Source organism: Nelumbo lutea, chromosome 6 (assembly GCF_056320005.1).
Source record: "Nelumbo lutea isolate HS-2025 chromosome 6, American lotus-T2T, whole genome shotgun sequence".
Lineage (NCBI taxonomy): Eukaryota > Viridiplantae > Streptophyta > Magnoliopsida > Proteales > Nelumbonaceae > Nelumbo > Nelumbo lutea.
This window is the reverse complement of record NC_142689.1, coordinates 10,413,407-10,431,549: the sequence shown is the minus strand read 5'-3', so window position 1 is coordinate 10,431,549 and position 18,143 is coordinate 10,413,407. Positions and strand designations below refer to the sequence as shown.

At 40.1% G+C, this 18,143-nt stretch overlaps 1 protein-coding gene across 2 annotated transcripts in view; it reads right to left on the bottom strand.

The window, feature by feature from the left end:
* Positions 1-15,158, bottom strand: part of RAD5 (DNA/RNA helicase protein) — a 29,126-nt gene extending 13,968 nt beyond the window's left edge. The window contains exons 1-14 of one of the 2 annotated variants that reach the window (XM_088952647.1): positions 14,117-15,158; positions 13,898-14,031; positions 13,632-13,767; positions 13,464-13,517; positions 13,228-13,377; positions 12,997-13,148; positions 12,834-12,918; positions 12,463-12,735; positions 12,056-12,202; positions 11,632-11,787; positions 9,218-9,285; positions 5,851-5,973; positions 5,445-5,544; positions 5,246-5,358 (exon numbers count right to left, since the gene is read on the bottom strand). In XM_088952647.1, the coding sequence (XP_088808773.1) occupies positions 5,246-5,358; positions 5,445-5,544; positions 5,851-5,973; positions 9,218-9,285; positions 11,632-11,787; positions 12,056-12,202; positions 12,463-12,735; positions 12,834-12,918; positions 12,997-13,148; positions 13,228-13,377; positions 13,464-13,517; positions 13,632-13,767; positions 13,898-14,031; positions 14,117-14,692 (2,267 nt within the window). In that variant the 5' untranslated portion in view covers positions 14,693-15,158. The remainder of the gene's footprint in view (positions 1-5,245; positions 5,359-5,444; positions 5,545-5,850; positions 5,974-9,217; positions 9,286-11,631; positions 11,788-12,055; positions 12,203-12,462; positions 12,736-12,833; positions 12,919-12,996; positions 13,149-13,227; positions 13,378-13,463; positions 13,518-13,631; positions 13,768-13,897; positions 14,032-14,116) is intronic. The other variant, XM_088952648.1, reaches the window with a different exon arrangement.
* Positions 15,159-18,143: the final 2,985 nt, after the last annotated feature.

The following is an 18,143-nucleotide window of genomic DNA, read 5'->3' as shown; positions in this document are numbered from 1 at the left end:
CTCTATCCTTTTTTGGGAGGATATTTGGGTAGGAGACTCATCGTTAAAAGATTTGTTCCCCTCGCTTTTTTCTATTTCTTTGTACAAAAAAGAGGTGGTCTCAAAATTTGTCTCACCCTTGGGAACACCCTTAGATCCTACTTGGGATTTTGGTTTTCGTAGAGGACTTAGGGATGCTGAAATTGAGTCTCTTTCTTTTTTGCTTGAGTGTCTTAATCAGGTTTGTTTGGATCCCTCCAAGCCAGATAAGAGGGTTTGGACTCCTAGACCCAATAGAACCTTCACTTGTGCTTCTTTTTTCAAGTCCATTTCTCAACTTTCTACTCACCAACCCTTTCCGTCAAAAAAATTTGGTGTAGGCCAGTCCCCCAAAAAATTATGGCTTTTTGTTGGGAAGTTTTCCATGGGAAAGTAAACACTTTAGACAACCTACAAAAGAGAATACATTTTTTCTGTATTTCTCCTAATTGGTGTATCCTCTGTAGAGCTCACAGTGAGGATTGTTACCATCTATTAGTATCTTGTCCCTTTTCTACAAACCTTTGGGCTTGGCTACTTTCGTTGTTTGGGGTAGTTGGAGTCTACCAACAGAAGTTCACATGCTCTTCAACCATTCTACCTTTTATTGGCCTACAAAAATAGGGAGAATTATGTGGAGATGTGCTCGTGCTGCCTTGACTTGGACTCTTTGGGAAGAAAGGAATCTCAGAATTTTTCAAGATAAAGAAAGGAACAGCCAAGATTTGAAAGACTGTGTGTTAAGCAGGGCAATACATATGCTGAAGACCTTGGAAATCTTTCGTCAATTCTCCTCTAATGACATTTGGAGAAATTGGTTAGCAATAGCAAGGTGCTCATCTTTAAAGGCCAAATCAATTACAAGCTGGTCTCCTCCACCCGAAGGCTCAATTAAGTTGAACTTTGATGGAAGCAGCATGGGTAATCCAGGATTATCCGGAATGGGGGGTGCTTTGAGAAATGAGAAGGGAGAGATTTTGTTGCTCTACTCAGGTCCTTTTGGAATTGGGAATTCCATCAGGGCAAAACTTTTAGTTGCTGTACAAGGGGTCCAATTTGCAAACCAGATGGGGGTACAACAACTAATAATCGAGAGGGATTCCAAAGTGGTGGTGGGTTGGTTGAAAAATTCTGAAGAGGCTATGTGGCAATACAAGAATGAAATTAAGAAATTTAGTTGACAAAGAATATGTTGGTCACTGTACAATGGGTGGGGAGATCAGCAAATACCTTGTCAAATGTGTTAGCTAAGCAAGGGGTAAATAGGGAAGAATTATTTTGGGCTCAGTTGTGATTCTTGTTTTTCTTTCCTAGTTTACTTATATGTTTCAAGGAGGGGCTGCAGCTCGCGCCTCTCACTGGGATGATGTATGAACTCACTCTAATTTGCTTCTGAATCAATAAACTTCTATTATTCATCAAAAAAAAAAATGTATGGCATTAACTATCTTGAGACATTTGCTCTTGTAGCTAAGATGACCTCAGTCAAGGTTTTACTTTCTCTAGCAGCTACTTTTGACTGGCCCCTACACCAGTTTGATGTTAAAAATGCCTTCTTGATTTGAGACTTGCATGAAGAGGTCTATATGTCTCTACCTCCAGAAGTGTCTAGGAAAGAAATGTAAGGCAAGGTGTGTAAACTACACAAATCTATTTATGATCTCAAACAATCTCCTCGGGCTTGGTTTGAGAGATTTCGGGCTGCTCTTGTCTCCTTTGGCTACATTCCAACACAATCTGATCATACATTGTTGTTGAAGAGAAATGACTCTCTGGTGACCTTCTTGATTGTTTATGTTGGTGATATTGTGGTCACGGGTAATGACATTGAAGAAGCCAGCAAACAAAAAGAATTTCTCAACTCTGAATTTGAAATCAAAGATTTGGGAGATCTTCGGTATTTCTTGGGCATTGAAGTTGCTCGATCTAAGGATGGTATCTTCATATCTCAGCCGCAAATGTGTCCTTGATCTTCTTGCTGAAACTGGTAAACTTGGAGCTAAACCCATCTCCACTCCCACTGATCCTAATCATAAACTTTCTGCTACAAATGGTAAACATTTGTCTAATAAGGGAGTGTTTCATAGACTGCTTGGAAAGTTGTTATACCTTTGCATGACTCAGCCAGATATTTCCTACGCAGTAAGTGTCATTAGTCAATTTATGCATTCTCCCAAAGATATTCATCTAGTTGTTGCAGAAAAGGTTTTATACTACTTGAAAGGTACTCCAGGGAAAGGTATTCTATTTGCTAAGCATGATCACATGAAGCTGGAAGCCTTTACTGATGCAGATTGGGCAAGATGTATTGATAAAAGAATATCCACCTCTGGTTATTGTGCTCTGGTTGTTGGGAATTTTGTGTCTTGGAGTAAGAAAAAATCAGTAGTTGCTAGATCCTCAGCTGAAGCAGAATACAAGGCAATGGCTCATGGTGTGTCAGAATTACTATGGCTACGATCTCTTCTAAGGAATTGGGGGTGGACTATAAGAAACCAATGATGCTCTATTGTGACAACCAAGCTGTTATCAACATTGCACATAATCTTGTTCAACATGACAGAACTAAGCACATTGAGGTTGATAGGCATTTCAAAAGGGAAAGAGTCTCTTCAGGAGAAGTTCATTTGCCATTCATCACATCAGAAGAGCAATTGGCCGATATCTTGACCAAGGGAGTTCCAAGAGGGAAATTGACACATTATATAAGCAAGTTGGGCATGATTGACATCTATGCTCAGCTTGAGGGGGAGTGTAAAGAGACTAGGCCGAATGGGCCCTAACATCCTCTCTTGTAATATCTTTTATTTTATTCTTAATGGGCCTGTTATTTATTTTTTTGTTTTATTTTCTTTATGTAACTGCCAAGTTGGCCGCCCACTTAAGGGCATTCTTGTCATCATCAAATTTTTAGATCTTAATAAAATAGGGTTAGAGTAGAATGGAGAATATTAGACTCCTTCTCTTACCTCTTCTTTTCGCCATCTTCTTTTGTACAGCTATTCAGACCTATTTTCTTCTGCTAATCCCTAAGTTTACTCTTGATATTAGAGGACTGATTCACATCTAAAAGATGGGAAAATCTTGCTAGTGGTGTATGTGGATGATATTGTCATAACTGGGAGTGACAGTCACGGGATTGACAAGCTGAAGAAATTCCTACAAGACCACTTCAATATGAAAGATTTGGGTAAGCTGAAATACTTCCTGGGAATAGAAGTTGCAAGGTCAATGCATGGAATTAACTTATGTCAAAGAAAATACGTTATTGACCTACTTGAAGAAACAGGACTTTTAGGTGCTAAACCAGCAGAGACTCCTATGGAACTTAATGTCAAGTTGAGTGTTGATGCAGGTGAAAAGTTTATCCTGGATGATACAGGAGGTTGGTGGGAAAGTTGAATTATCTGACTATTACCCGACCAGATATATCATTAGTTGTGAGTATGGTGAGTCAGTTTATGCAACATCCTCGGATTCCTCGTTGGGAAGCAGTTCTAAGGATTGTTAGGTACCTGAAGGGTGCTCCAGGTCGTGGTTTGCTATACCAAAGTGGAGAGACTCTTGAAATAGTAGGGTATACAGATACTGATTGGGTTGGTTATATATCAGACAGGAGATCAACCACAGGGTATTGTACATTCCTTGGTGGCAATCTTGTAACTTGGAAGAGCAAGAAACAAACAGTGGTGGCAATGAGTAATGCAGAAGCCGAGTGCAGGGCTATGGCTCATACCACATGTGAACTAGTATGGTTGAAGAACTTGCTACAAGAGATGGGGTTCTCGGTTGACAAACACATGAGACTATACTGTGATAACCAAGCTGTTATTCACATCTCTTCCAACCCAGTCTTCCATGAGAGAACCAACCATATTGAGGTCGATTGTCACTTTGTGAGAGAGAAAGTGAAAAGTGGAGTGATAACCACATCTCATGTGAGCTCAAGAAATCAGTGGGCAGATCTCTTTACAAAGGGATTGTCTGGAGGCAGAGTAGATTATATTTGGGACAAGCTGGGACTATATGGCATATACTCTCCAGCTTGAGGGGAAGTGTTAGAATACACAAACCAGGGGTCTTTTGGTCATTTGGGTTTATCTATTTGAAAGTGAAAGGTCTATTTTATTTAAGTTTAAGTTATGTGTCCCATCACTTATGAGGGACAATATGGTCTTTTCTTGTAACTATGTTATAGGAGATAAATACAAGTGGATCGGCTAGAGGTGGACTGATTTTTCCTAATCTGGCCGAACCCTTCTTCTCTTCTTCTTCTTCTCTACTTTAACCTAGAATCGAATAGGGATTTCACAATATGAATTTCTCCTATCCAACAGTTAAATTAAGAATTTACAAAAAAGACTGCCAATTAAGAATTCACAGAAAATTTGTCAAAAGAAAAAGAAATGGTAAGGACCTAAGTGGCACATCCCCTGGCCCCTTCAAGACACCAGAAAAATCAGCAAATAAAGCTTGTAAGCAGAAATGCAGTACTAGTTCACAATAAATCAATATGGCAGATCATCTATCTCTGTGGCCTCTCTTGACTGGTGTGGAGATGGCAAATCATCTATTTCTGCATTGTCCTTTTGGTGCAAACCTATAGCCCTGGATACTTTTGGCAGAGTGGTTTCTTTCCAGTCTATTGAACATTTCTTCAAGGACAGCATCTTGGAGGTCTAAGCAAGAGAGGAAATCTTGTATAAGGTCTGATGCCTGTGGTCATATTCTGAGGGGTGGGTGTGTGTGTGTGTGAGAGAGAGAGAGAGAGAGAAAGAGAGAGATCTGAAATAAATGCACATGAGCTTGAAAATAAGTTTATTTAGCACACTAGCAATGGTGGTGGTAGGGAGAACCAAAGGCAAGTTGTGTTCATGGCTAGCTGCTCATAAAGATTTCAAAGAACAATCCTTTTAATGGTTTTGTAAAAGGATATTTCGTTCATATGATTATGTCATACTAACTATAAGGTGTATGGATCTATGTGCAGTGCTTTGGTGTAAATGGCTGATGGATATTTGATTGATAACAATCACTTTATTAATGAAGAGAAGTGTAGTATTTACAATGATTTATAAACATGTACTTCCTCTTCAAGGCTGGTTTCACCAGCCCACCCTCTATTCGATTTACACCTACTACAGATACACTAGTTTCAAATAAAATAAAATAAAATAAAATAAAAAAGATAGCAGAACCAGAAACTATACTGCACTCTGAAACAAACCTCATCACAAGAAAGGGATGGTCACAACATTGGCGAAGACGTAAAAGCAACTCCAAAATGGAAGCATAATTATGAAGAACCCTTCCTTGCTCAACAAATTGGTCAAACTTGACCTGATAGAAAGCACAGTAACATGTTGCACAGCTAAGGAAAATATTCAACATCAAGAGAAATGCAAAGATCATAAGACAAGAAGTACCTTGGATCTTTTAAAGAGGGCCTCATAGAAATCCTTCTCAGCTTCTGTGAGTTCACAATAAATCACCTGAATATCGGCTGGAGGGAGAACTAAAATTGGCCTATACCGAGCAAAAAAAAATAAGAAAAATAAAAATGAGATTCTCAATAGTTTGCAATGATACTAACATATGTCATACCTCAACATTGGGTGAAGGGTATCACAAGGCAACCCACAAGATCTAGAAATGTGGGCACAGCCATATATATACTACTCATATTCATGCATCCAACCATATACATACAAGACACCTTTATACACATTTTAGAGAAGCTAAAGAGAAAAACATCGGTATCCATCCAACATGTTGACAAGATGCTGGAAACAAATGCATCCCCAACTCATGCATCACAGCTAGTTCACAAACCTGCCCTCTCTGTCTGTGCTAAACTTTGTTCTTCTCAACATCATCGATCTTAAGATAGACTGAACCAACTTCAAACCCCGCTCATCACCTTCTTCAAAAGGCTTTTGGACAAGTTTATTCCACCTAGCATTGTTAAGAAAATTATCAAATCACCAACTCAGTTAAAACATCAATCAAACTATCATTTTCAATATCAACACTACTAAATATTTTCATTTCCATAGGTAGCATGTAAGTGTACTTTGATCTAAAACTGTCTCTGCTTTCAATTACTTTCTTTATATGAAAGTTTATAATGACAAAATAATCTGGAGGTGTCTGTTTTTCCTTTCTTATTTCCAAATATAGCATCAAATATTTTCGAGTCATTGGCAACCTTCGGGTACTCAACAACTACAACCTTTCACACAAGTTTCCAACATTTTAGAAATATTCTGCTGTTAAATAACCTTGTTCACCATATGTTGGTGACAAGCTTCCATAATGAAAAACTTAAAAGAAGACAATTAAACTTCTTTTGCATGTCAAGTTTAAATAGCCATTAGCTTACTTAAGCACAAACTTACTTGTTCTTTCTATAGTAAAAGAATTCATGGGGAAAAAACATCAGCTTTCCAAATCCACCAATTTTCAGAATTTTTGGGTGATAGGACATTGGTATTATTTGAGCTTTTTAATTTATTTTCTAGTTGCTTGCATCTTAAGAATAAGGTTTTTAAGTTTTCTAGAAATTTACTACCACAGAATTATTATTCATGGCAACTTTTAGACTTATTTATAATAATTCCCATGATTAGTATCTATAGTAAAATCATCATCATCTAAGATTTGTCCCAATTACATGAGGCCAGCTACATAAATCTTGTTTTTCCACTCCATTTTGTTCAGTGCCATATCCATCGTTTAATTATGAGGGCTTAAATCATTTCTTATTACTTCCACCCAGGTCCTTTTTGGTTGGCTAGCTCTTCTATCCCCTTCAACTTGTAACATATCACTTTTTCGAACAGGTGCTGTAAATGGTCTTCTATGCACGTGAAAATTGTCTCAATTTACTTTCTCTCATTTTATCACCTATTGGAGCTACTCCTAGGTTCCTTTGCATCACTTTATTTCTAACCCTGCCCTTTCTAGTTTTACCAATCATCCATCTAAGCATTCGCATTTCTGTCGTGCTCATTTCTTCACGCATGCTATTTCTTAACTGTCCAACACTCTGCTCCACACAACATAGCTAGCCTTACAATTGATTTGACCTTTTAGCCAAAACGGTATTCAGCTATCAAATAAGACTCCAGATGTAACCCTCCCTTTTGAGCAACATCCCCCTCAAATTCTTCTTTGTTATGAATCACTGAACCAAGGTATCAAAAGAGGTCACATTGAGTTGTCTCTTCATCTCATGTCCTAAGTGTACCCTGATTTGCACTCCTTTTATAATTAAATTTGTGTTGCATATATTCTGTTTTAGTACTACTTAATTTAAAGCCTCTTGTTTCTAATAGAGTTGTCCATAAACCTAATTTTACATTTAATCCTTTGGTAGTTTCATCAAATAATACTATATCATCAGCAAACATCAAGCACAATGGGACCTCCACTTGAATATTTTAGTCAATACTCAATAAATAAGGACCAAGTGCTGAACCTTGGCGAAGACCCATTGCAACTGTAATAAATATGGACCAAGCACAATGGGACCTCCTCATACATATCCTTAATTAGATTCATACATATTTGAAACTCTTTTCTTTTCCAAAATCCACTATATTACATCTCTAGGGACTTAATCATATGCTTTCTCTAGTTCAACGAAAGCCATATGAATCATCCTAATAGAAAGACGGCTTCCATGTTTGATCTTCTTGGCATAAACCCAAATTAGTTTTCTGAAATATTTGTTTCATGTCATAACTTCCGCTTAATTATTCTCCCCCCAAGTTTCATAATGTGGCTCATGAATTTAATTCCACAATAATTATCACAAATATAGCCCTTGTTTAATACAGGCACATAATGCTCTTTCTCCATTCATCTGACATTTTCTTTGTTTTCATTATCTTGTTAGATAGTTTATTTAGACATAATAGATCTACCTCTCCCATACCTTTCCATACTTCTATTGGGATATCGTCAAGTCCTAATGCCTTTCCCTTCTTCATCTTGTTTAGCATCTCCTAACCCTTCACTTTAGTAGTTCTAATTTTGTGAAGGTATATGCACCTTTTATCTCTATTAAAGTTAATAATCCCTCCACTAGACCCTCAACATGCTCCTTAATTAATAATCTTTCAAAATAGTTTTTTCATTTTTCCTTAATTTCGTGATCTTTTATCAACTCTTTGATCTTCCTATTTAATGCATCTAACTCTATTTAAATCTCTACCTTTTCTTTCCCTCCTTTTGCTAGTTTACAAATTCCATACTCTCCCCCTTTAGTGCCTAATTTATGATATATTTCATCGTATGCCTTAAATTTAACTTCACTCACTTTCTTTTTAACTTCCTTTCTTATGGTTTTATATTTTTCTAAGTTTTCTAAATTTTTAGTCTCTTGCCTATCTTTATAGCATGATCATCTTACTTTGATTATATTAGAGTTGTCAATGGATAGATCCAATCCAAGACAAGCTAATACAAGGCCCGAACATATTACTAATCAATTCCATATGAATATATGATAGACCCAAAACCATCCCATTTTATTTGTTTGTAGTAAAATAAAAAAAAATTATTTAAATAAAAAGAAGAGTAAAAGGAAGGTGACAAGAATCACCCAAGAGAATAAGAAACCCTACACCCAACAAAACAAATCACCAGCTACTAAAACTCAAACCCTACCATCAACACCCAAGACACCAATCAAATAAAAACCCTAAATACATGAAAAACTCTTAAACAAGAAAGAGACAAAAAAAAACATCCTAATCAAGCCCAACCTCCCCTTAAAACAAAACTTCTTTCAAACCAAGAAAAAGAGAAACACCACAAACCCAAACAACCAAAGCAAAAACCACTACCATCCACCATTAGGGTTGCAAACTTACAATTGAATCAAGCTCTAATCAAATCAACTGCCACTCCCAATCCCCAAGGCATTGAAGGCCATCAAAGAGTTTTAAACATGACTTTATCAAATACATGAGAAAGGTCTAAATACAAGCCATACTATAATAATGGAATTTGGTGAAACGACTATATGCAACTTGGCCAGATTTAAATAGCAGCAAGGTCGTACCCTTAATTCTCACAGAAAGGAGGTTGTATCCTAAAGCCAGAGGCAGTATGACATATCAAGCATCTTTGCATAGAGAACTTAACAGCATAAGAAAACAAAGATTATTAGACCAACGGTCACAAGATTTACCAGGCCCAGTTGCCCCAAGGTTCCACCTTCAAAAATCGAAGAAGACTATAAATGTCCTCCAAGTTGTTCTGCCATAAAAGTAAACATCATAGAATAAAAACACTAAAGTAGATGGAAAACCACATGGAGCTAAGTAGAACTATGAATCAAAGAAGTTACAAGAAATATTATAAATTACCAATGAAAGCCGGCCCCCACAAGCATTTCGCTATGGATGATATTATTAGAGGTTGCAATAGATAGCCACCTCCTCCACAACACATAGAGGCATCTCAATCCAATGGCAACCACCAACAGCCATGTCAAGTTGAACTTTGATGGTGCAGCCTGGGGCCATTATGGCCATATCCTCATGACCAATAGGCCAGAGGAATGCCATAAGAACATAATTACATGTTGTATTATATGGACTCAAAGTTGGGAAAGCATCCTTTTTACCTTTTTTGAAAAAGAGAAAAAGATAAGGTAATTTATGAAATGGTAAACAGGAACATAGTGCAACAGGATTAGGCCCACCCCACAACCAAGTGGCACCTAGATTAACATCCAATCACAAGCTCTACAAATTGACGAGAGAGATAGGGAGAGAAAAGATGAACCACAGATTGATTGGAAAACTCTTTAGAGACAGAAGCCCAAGAGTTCTATGGTTATGGGGGGGTAACCCCAAAATAGTAATGGGCTGGCTAAATGGAAGTAGTGAACTCCATGGCAACATAGATAATAAGGGAGTTAAGAAGTCTAGCAAGGGAATGGTCATTAGAAAGAGTTGATTGCCAAGGACAGCCCATAGCCTAGCAGCTGTTTTAGCTAAGAACAGGGTACATAGGGAAGAAACATTTTGGGGGTGTTTTAAAATGTAAAACGAAATGATAAAAGAGAGAACAAGTAGCTTACCTAAATAAATTTCAGGCAATGTGTAATTACAATTATTCTTTTTTTCCACAATTAATAAATTTCAGGCGTTCATCAAAAAACACATGAATATGTGCTTGGATGAAAAGACAACACAATTAAGTTTTAGACAAGTCATTGTGAGTCACACACAACTTTCCACTGTCAAAATTACATATTTGTCTAGGTACATACATAAAAGGAAAGAATTTCAATTTTTATTGAAGGACTTTACCAAGACATCGAAAAAGAAAGTAGTAGAGCTAATGCTTTGGCAAGACAAGGAATAGCCAAAAATTGGTGGGGGTGATGAGGGGTGATTTGGTCCTCTAGTGACATCACGACACGTGGCACCACAGAACCGTCAGATGACACCTCAGCACCAAGTAAGCATCGACTTCGGGAAAACTTCAAGCACATCGCACCCATCTCGACCTCACCTCGGCAGGCCAACCTGCGAACCCCCCGGAAAGTGTCAGGTCGGCATAAGAGGCGACCTACATGATGTGACAGCCCAATTGGCGACCTGCATGATGTGACAGGCGACCTCCTTCACGACAAGGCGCCCCCTGTCGCCTAGCCTCGCCTTGGTGCCTTGAAAACTATGCTCTCGACTTCTTATGCCTATATAAAGGCATCACCTCTGTCACAGAAGGTGCATACGATTTAGCTCTCACAATTTTCTAGCTCTCTCACTTTCACTTCTCAAAAACACTCTTCGCTGACTTAAGCATCAAAGTGCCCACACCAGGTAAGGTAGTCAAGGCACTCTGATCTCTCATCCTTTTCCTGCGGTTCGACCGAGCGACCTAGTCAGCTCGTCATCCAAGCTGCTCTCCAACAGGGAGCACCAAATCGCACACCATCATGGGGGAAGGTGGGAATATGCAGTACGTAAGCAGAAAAGCTAAAATCAAAAGGGAGGCTAGCAGGGGTCAGGCCAAACATAATGGTGCTTGGAACATATTTGGCAAATTATTCTTTAACTCAATTATCAATAAAATTTTGATTATTAGATTGAAAAACAGCCACAGTTATAGGAATAAAAACAAAATAAAAGATAAAATATGAATGTTGGTATTTCATCAAAATTAAAGATACATGAGAATACCATCAGGTTGAGATGAACTTTTTATACTTGGTTGATCAGGGTTGAATTGAGCATACTTTAAATAGCAATTATGAAGAAACAAGTTCAAATTAAAAGATTCTCCCTATCAAATCATACAGACAATATATATTTTCCCAATACCAAGTAAAAATATGTGCACACAAGCATCTTGAATTTGTTTGGACTTCTCCTTCATGATTGGTCAATTTTTTTCAAAGATACAGCACAAAGAAGCAAATAGCATGCTGTGAAGTGACAACTTGTTTTCTGTATTCCGCTATTTGGTCAACAGAGCAGAAAAAAACTGTGACAAACTCGAACTAAAAAGGAAACCATTCACAGTATGTGTAATTTAAGAAAGGCAAAACCATCACATTGTGCAGCATAATATTTCCAAATAAAAGTTCACCTGAATAGGTGTACCGGTAAGACACCACCGACGATCGGCAGTTAGTGCAGCTGCAGCCATGGATATTTGGCTTCTCGAAGATTTAATGGTATGTGCTTCATCAAGAATAACTCTGAACCACCGGACCGAAAAAAGCCCGTCATTGCTTTTTGCATTCTGCAGTAAAAAACGGGAAAAAAACAACCTATGAATGGAAAGCAAGATCCATAACCTTGGTAAGAAAAAGCTTCACAATGATCTATAATCTTAACTCAGCCTTAATCTCAATTATTTGGAGTCAGTTACACAATTCACATCCTGCCATTATGCTCTATCAAGTCATTTTTTCTGTTAAGTTGTAAGTTCTTAAATCATTTCTTACCACTCACAATGACCTAGAGCATTCACCATTAATATAAGAAAAGGATTAAGCATCTTGAGGTACCTCACTTGAGAATTCCGATGCTAGCACACCATATGTAGTGAGGACAACATCATTCTCAGCTAGAAGTTTTGCATCTTTTGGTCTACTTTGCCCATAATGAACATAAAGTGCCAATAATCCAGGTTGTGCATGAGTTTCAATCTCTGCCTGTCATAGAGGAAACTTAAATGCTCAGACCCTTAGTACTACAGACTTAGGAAAGAGAAAACATCTGATGTAAATAAAATACATGAACATCTAAAACAAAAGCGGAAAAAAAAAAAAGACAATGGTCCAGGTTGCTTAAGAATTTCAATCTTTGCCAGCCCTTTAGGAAAGATGAATGGTCAAACCTTCATAGTAACCAGTACTATGTGTGTGGGAAAGATAAAACATCTGATACAAATAAAATAAAATCACAAATTCACCTTCCACTGGCCTAGCAGAGTCATGGGGCAAACAATAAGATTGCCACCACCAATAAGTGAGGTCCTATTTCTCATCAGCTTATCAAAACCAGAAAGTTTGGTTATCTTCCTTGGAGGATCTGGAGATTCATCCAAGATGCCATGAATTTCAGGATTTCCATCAGAAGCATGACTCGTTAACCGACTAGACAATGAACCACGCCTATCCAAATCAGCAAGCAGAAGAGCTATTGTCATAATGGTTTTCCCAAGCCCCATTGCATCTGCCAGGATCTTCAAATGCATGCAGAAGTCAGGATGCTGCAAAGTTATTGCTAAAAACAGATGGCAATTCAAAACACTAATTGGAGAATGCAAAGCCTGATACATACTCCTCCTCTTGCCATATGGAGGGTGCTAGGAAATTCAGTTGTAGCATCACCTGAAAATGCATTCAGATAGACAACGAACTCCCGCCTGGAAACACGAACACCCTAATCAAACTTCAGCCACTGAGTGCTTGAAATATCCAATACTCTAGTTATTCCATGATACCTGTCTGTGAGGCGATATGCATCCCAACACGGGTGGAGGGTTGTTGCCGCCTCCTCCAAACATCCTCCCTTCTCCAGCTGAATCATCCAATGAAGAGCCTGTTTTTGGTAAGGTCGTAATTCACACTGCAAGGTAGGAGGGGGTTCTCTTTCCTGCAACACAAATTGGAGATGGCATTCATAGTCTCAACAATCTGTGGGTCATACTGAGGGAACCTGGAAACTAGAATACCTCTAGTTCAGAGCTGTCTCCACCACTGATGATATTATCCAAATCAGAATCTGAAATGCACTTCTGATTATTTTCAGCTGAGCTTCCTTGAAGAGGCAGGTTCTTAGATCTATCAACATTAAGGGATGAAGCATGGACTCCAGAACTGTCCTGTTCATATACAATCAATTACTGGCCACAGTACACTGTGCAACACAATGATCAATGGATGAACAAAGAAACTTATTTCAATCTACCTTCAAATCCGAAGGTCGTTTCCTCATGTAAAGATCTTCAGGAGTGAATTCTGCCTAATCATGAACATAAAATGACAAGACTTAGAAACAAAATATCATTCAACTGTCAAAAACAAGACCAAAAAAAAAGGAAGGGGACCTTCGTAACCCAAAATGTTAACACCTCACCTTCTTAAATGGGGTCAATCCAAGCAACCTGAACAGAGTAGGGAGAGGATGAACAATTGATTCCTCACTGAGATTGCGGGCAACCTTGAGTGAAGTCTGGTGGCGCTTTCGAAACATGGAACTATTTATATACACGCTGAATGGTACAGGTGTAGAACGATCAAACCATGGACGATCCTCGTTTAGGAAAATGACCAAATTAACAAAACGCAGTAACAGACTGCCTTCCACTTACAATCAATTTGCAGGTTCCGTTTTAAGCATACCTGATTGACAATATAATGGTGTCCATAATCCCAATCACATCTGGAGCAGATTTACAATGCCCCTCAATCTGAATTTTTTTCTCCTTCACAAGTGGAATTAGACAACGAGCCCAATCATTTGAAATGCGACCAATCTACAACATGATACACAAGTGATGTTTAAAGAAAATGGAGCAGTAGGCTCACTGTTTAAAATTTAGTAAATAAACTTCCACAGACCTCTCCAGAATCTTTTGTAGAGAACCTGACTATTTCCGAACAAGCCGCTGCTGCTCGTCCTCTGCCGGGAAACTTGGTTGTTGAAGGGGAACTGGAATTCTTTGACGGGAACGAAAATGTGACTTCATCACCAGACTTTATCTTCCTTCCTTTACATGTCGAAAGCCCAGCTAGTTCGCAGCTCCCAACGAACCACCAGTCATTATTGGCCGAGCCGGAAGATTGTCTCACAGGTTCCGCAGATTCGAGCGCACCATTGGCGCGAAGGACAGAATCAGGGGTCTTGCTTACAACAGAACCCATTGAACAAGCCTGATTCTCAGAACCACTTTTCTCGGGGCTCGCTGAGACTATTCTACTTTCTGGATTTGAATTCTGGCGAGAAACTTCAGGACTTCTCCGAGCATCTGATCTGTCTCTGGTGCCAAAACTAGGCGTGTCAAAGATGATGTTAATGGCGGCAGTGACGTCGCTGTTACCCATGTGAAGGGCACGAATTATATCCATGTCCGAAAATTCTTTGCCTATAACCGATCGCACGGTCGATACCAGTTCGTCTGTGACCTTATTCCCCATCTAAACCAATAACCAATAAAATCCTAACCCTAATTTATAACGTTCAATGAATCTGAGCGTTGGAAGAAAGAAATGCAGTGATGATAAGGGTCCAGCATCCCGAAACGGCGAATCCAATTAATAGCTTGAACACACCGAGACCCGGATCTGAGGGTAAGGTGCAGGAGAATGAGCTCTTACGCAGTAAAGCGCATAGTTGGTACGTGTTAGCACTGGTTCGAAGCGGGGACGGAATAGTGACTAAGCCTCTGAAGTCTGAACCTGAATATATATGGGAGAGACAAGAAACAAGACCGATAAGGGCTTATAGAGTGGAGAGTTTAAGGTAAATGAGATTCTCTCTTCAGTGACGACGTCTGCTGGTCGAAGTCGAGAGAAGTGTCTGTGACCGCAAATGGCACCAAATCTTCCTCACAAGAAAAAAAGAGAAAAAAGGCGCGTATGACGCTTAACTGGCAAGAAACCCATTTTCCCGCCATCTGAAAATAATAATAAGGCGTCGGGCAAGGGCCCAGGCCCTTTTCCTTGGCCCAGGTTCCCAGTCCAAGGTTTTGCCATTTTAGCGAGACTGGACTCCTCACACAAGGCGCCTCACATGCACATCTTACCGTGCATTGGGAACATCTTCAGTACTAATTAACGCACGTGAGGCGCCCATTTGTGAGGAGCAGATCCCATCTCCAGAATGTTAGATTTTATTTGATTGCAATACAAATAAATTTGCACCAAGTGCAAAATATGACAATGCAAATGATTTGAGTGTAAATTCTAACCCTTTTTTTTTCAAATTCTAATTTATTTTGTTTGATTGCAGTACAAATGCAGTGAATTAAAACATGAAGTAAAATAAAGTAAAACCTATGACAAAATTAAACGAAATTTTGTTTTTTTTATTTGCACTCCATGTATTTGAAAGGAATATAAATACAAATATATATAATAATATAAAATGCAAAGTTTTACACTCTACATAGGCTTAGGAATATCTAAGTTGTCATTCGTGGGGCTACCACATTGTTTTAAACCAACTGTGAATGATGACATTGTTGTGGCGCTACCTTGATGCTGCTTCATCTAATTCAAGATGGCACCATGGTTGATACAACAATGGCCATGATTTTACGGTTTTATCTCAATTTGTAGCACAAGTGGATTATATATTAACAACGGCTCCTATATGGTTCAACCTGAGAAAATTCCTCCGCAACCCACCCTATTTATGTCAAATAGATAGATGACGCAATACAACCATCCACCAACTACGAGAATCTTTAGATTTGCAAAGGATATGGTCCAGCTAATATTAGCATTATTAGGGTATTAGTTATTTTATTCATGCATTATTCATTCATAACATTCCAATCTATTCATGTACCATGTGGTTTAAGAGTATCGATGGGATATTTTTTCCCAATACGATTGTTGTTAAGTATGACGTTTTCTGAGAGTAAAAGTGATGGAGGGAGCCCGACCCCTTGACCATCATGGAACTAACCGAGAGTGATCTGGTAGAAGCGTCAGCTCGGTACAACAGTAGGCCCACAACCCGAGCTCTGAGCTAAAGAGTCCCGAGCTCCCTCAAAAGGAGGAACCTACAACCCGAGCTCCGAGCTAAAGAGTCCCGAGCTCCTCAAAGAGGAACCCGAGCTCTCTCATTGAGGTCCTAAGCCTTACAAGGAGCACAAAAGGCAAAAAACCCGAATTGCCCACCCATGGGCAATTCAAGTCATACTTCTATCCGAACTCAAAATTTCACATCGCACACCACTTCGCCTCCAAGTCGCCTGACTAAACAACCGTACCTGACGCCCGGGAGATCGTACACGGAGGCAGCGCACCTGACTGATTAGGGGGCTGACACATGACAACCGCCATTCAACGGCCACCTGCCACTGCCATCTCAGACGGACAAAGGCAATCCTGGCAACTGACAGTGGATGTTATGACACCCGAACTGGCAATTGACAGAAGAAATGACACCCGACCTGGTAGAGGAAGTGACCCGATCTGACAAAGGTAATGATGCTCGAACTGGCAGAGGCATGGAAGTAAGTGTACAGGGTGATTATAAAAGGCTCCCATCTCACAAAGAATAGGGTATGCGATTCTTGCGCTTTCTACTCTTAGAATTCCTCATCTCCCTTGCCTTCTGAAGAGCACTAACCTGAGCTTCGGAGTGTTCCAACCAGATTCCTCCTCAGAAGTCTCCATTTTCTTCCTTGTTTCAGGCACCTCCAATCTCGTCGAAAGCGGGGTAATCGACAGCTAGGACGAATTGGATTGTGCATCATCATTTTGGCATCATCAGTGGGAATCTTTCAAAAGGCCTCCCCAATCCTTTAACTCACTCTCTCTCTCTCAAAGAAACTTTAGCTTCCATGGCTTCCTCCAGCAGCAACAGGCACAACGCCAACTTGAACGCTGTAGGGAACACCCTCAACCCGCCACCGTATGCATCGGACAGTTCATTGTCCCCCTCTCAATGGATGGAATCCCTAGCCTCAATGCACCAAGCATGGTGGCACCTATGAATGTTCCCCTTTCCCTCCCTATCGAGACAACTTTCACCGAACCTAATGTTGCCCCTCTAACGACTAGCCAAAACCAATTCAATGACTTGATGCAGTGCATGCGGGCAATGCAAGCCCAAATGCAGCAATTCCAGCAACATCAGCTCCATCAGCAGCAAGTACTGCACCACATTTCTCAGTATCACTATCAACAGCAGTTCCCCCAAGCCCTCCCTTCAGGGCAGGCACCTTCACTGGTGAGGAGCCTCCCGACTCCAGGACCCCTCCAAGAGCCAGGCCTCATCCCCGGGCAGGAGGGAAAGACTAATCACCCTCGCCTCGCAGCGCGTCGATGGATCAGGAACCTCCTTGCTAGTAAAGTCAGCACCTCGGCACTCTCAGTTCGAGCTTCAGCTCACAGAGAACCAGTTCGGTGTCCTGGCAGCAAACTACCAGCAGTCTGGGCCGATCAACCTCAGCAACACCAAGGCAAGTAGTGCCAACACCAGGCCTTCTAAGCAGTAGCGAAGGCGCCGACGAAGTCGCCAAACAACCACCCACATCCTACCCGAGCTTCGAGGTAAAGAAAAAATGAGCTCGGACGAGATAAAAGTTGCCCCTATTCTTTCAGTCCCTTCCCCCTGTCATCGGAACTCCTTGCAGTGCCCATGCCAAAGGATTTCAAACTCCCTCCTCTAGACAAGTATGACGGGTCTTTTGACCCCAATGACCATGTCGATGCTTTCTAGTCCCAAATGCACCTAGCAAGGGCCAGTGAGTCTTGAATGTGTGTGGCATTCACCACAACCTTCAAGGGAGTAGCCCGCACCTGGTACAGGAACCTGGCCCCCGGGTCGATAAGAAGCTGGACCCAGTTCGTGCGGGTCTTCACCGCACACTTTGTTACCAGCAAGCGGTGCCCCCGCACCGATGAGAGCCTC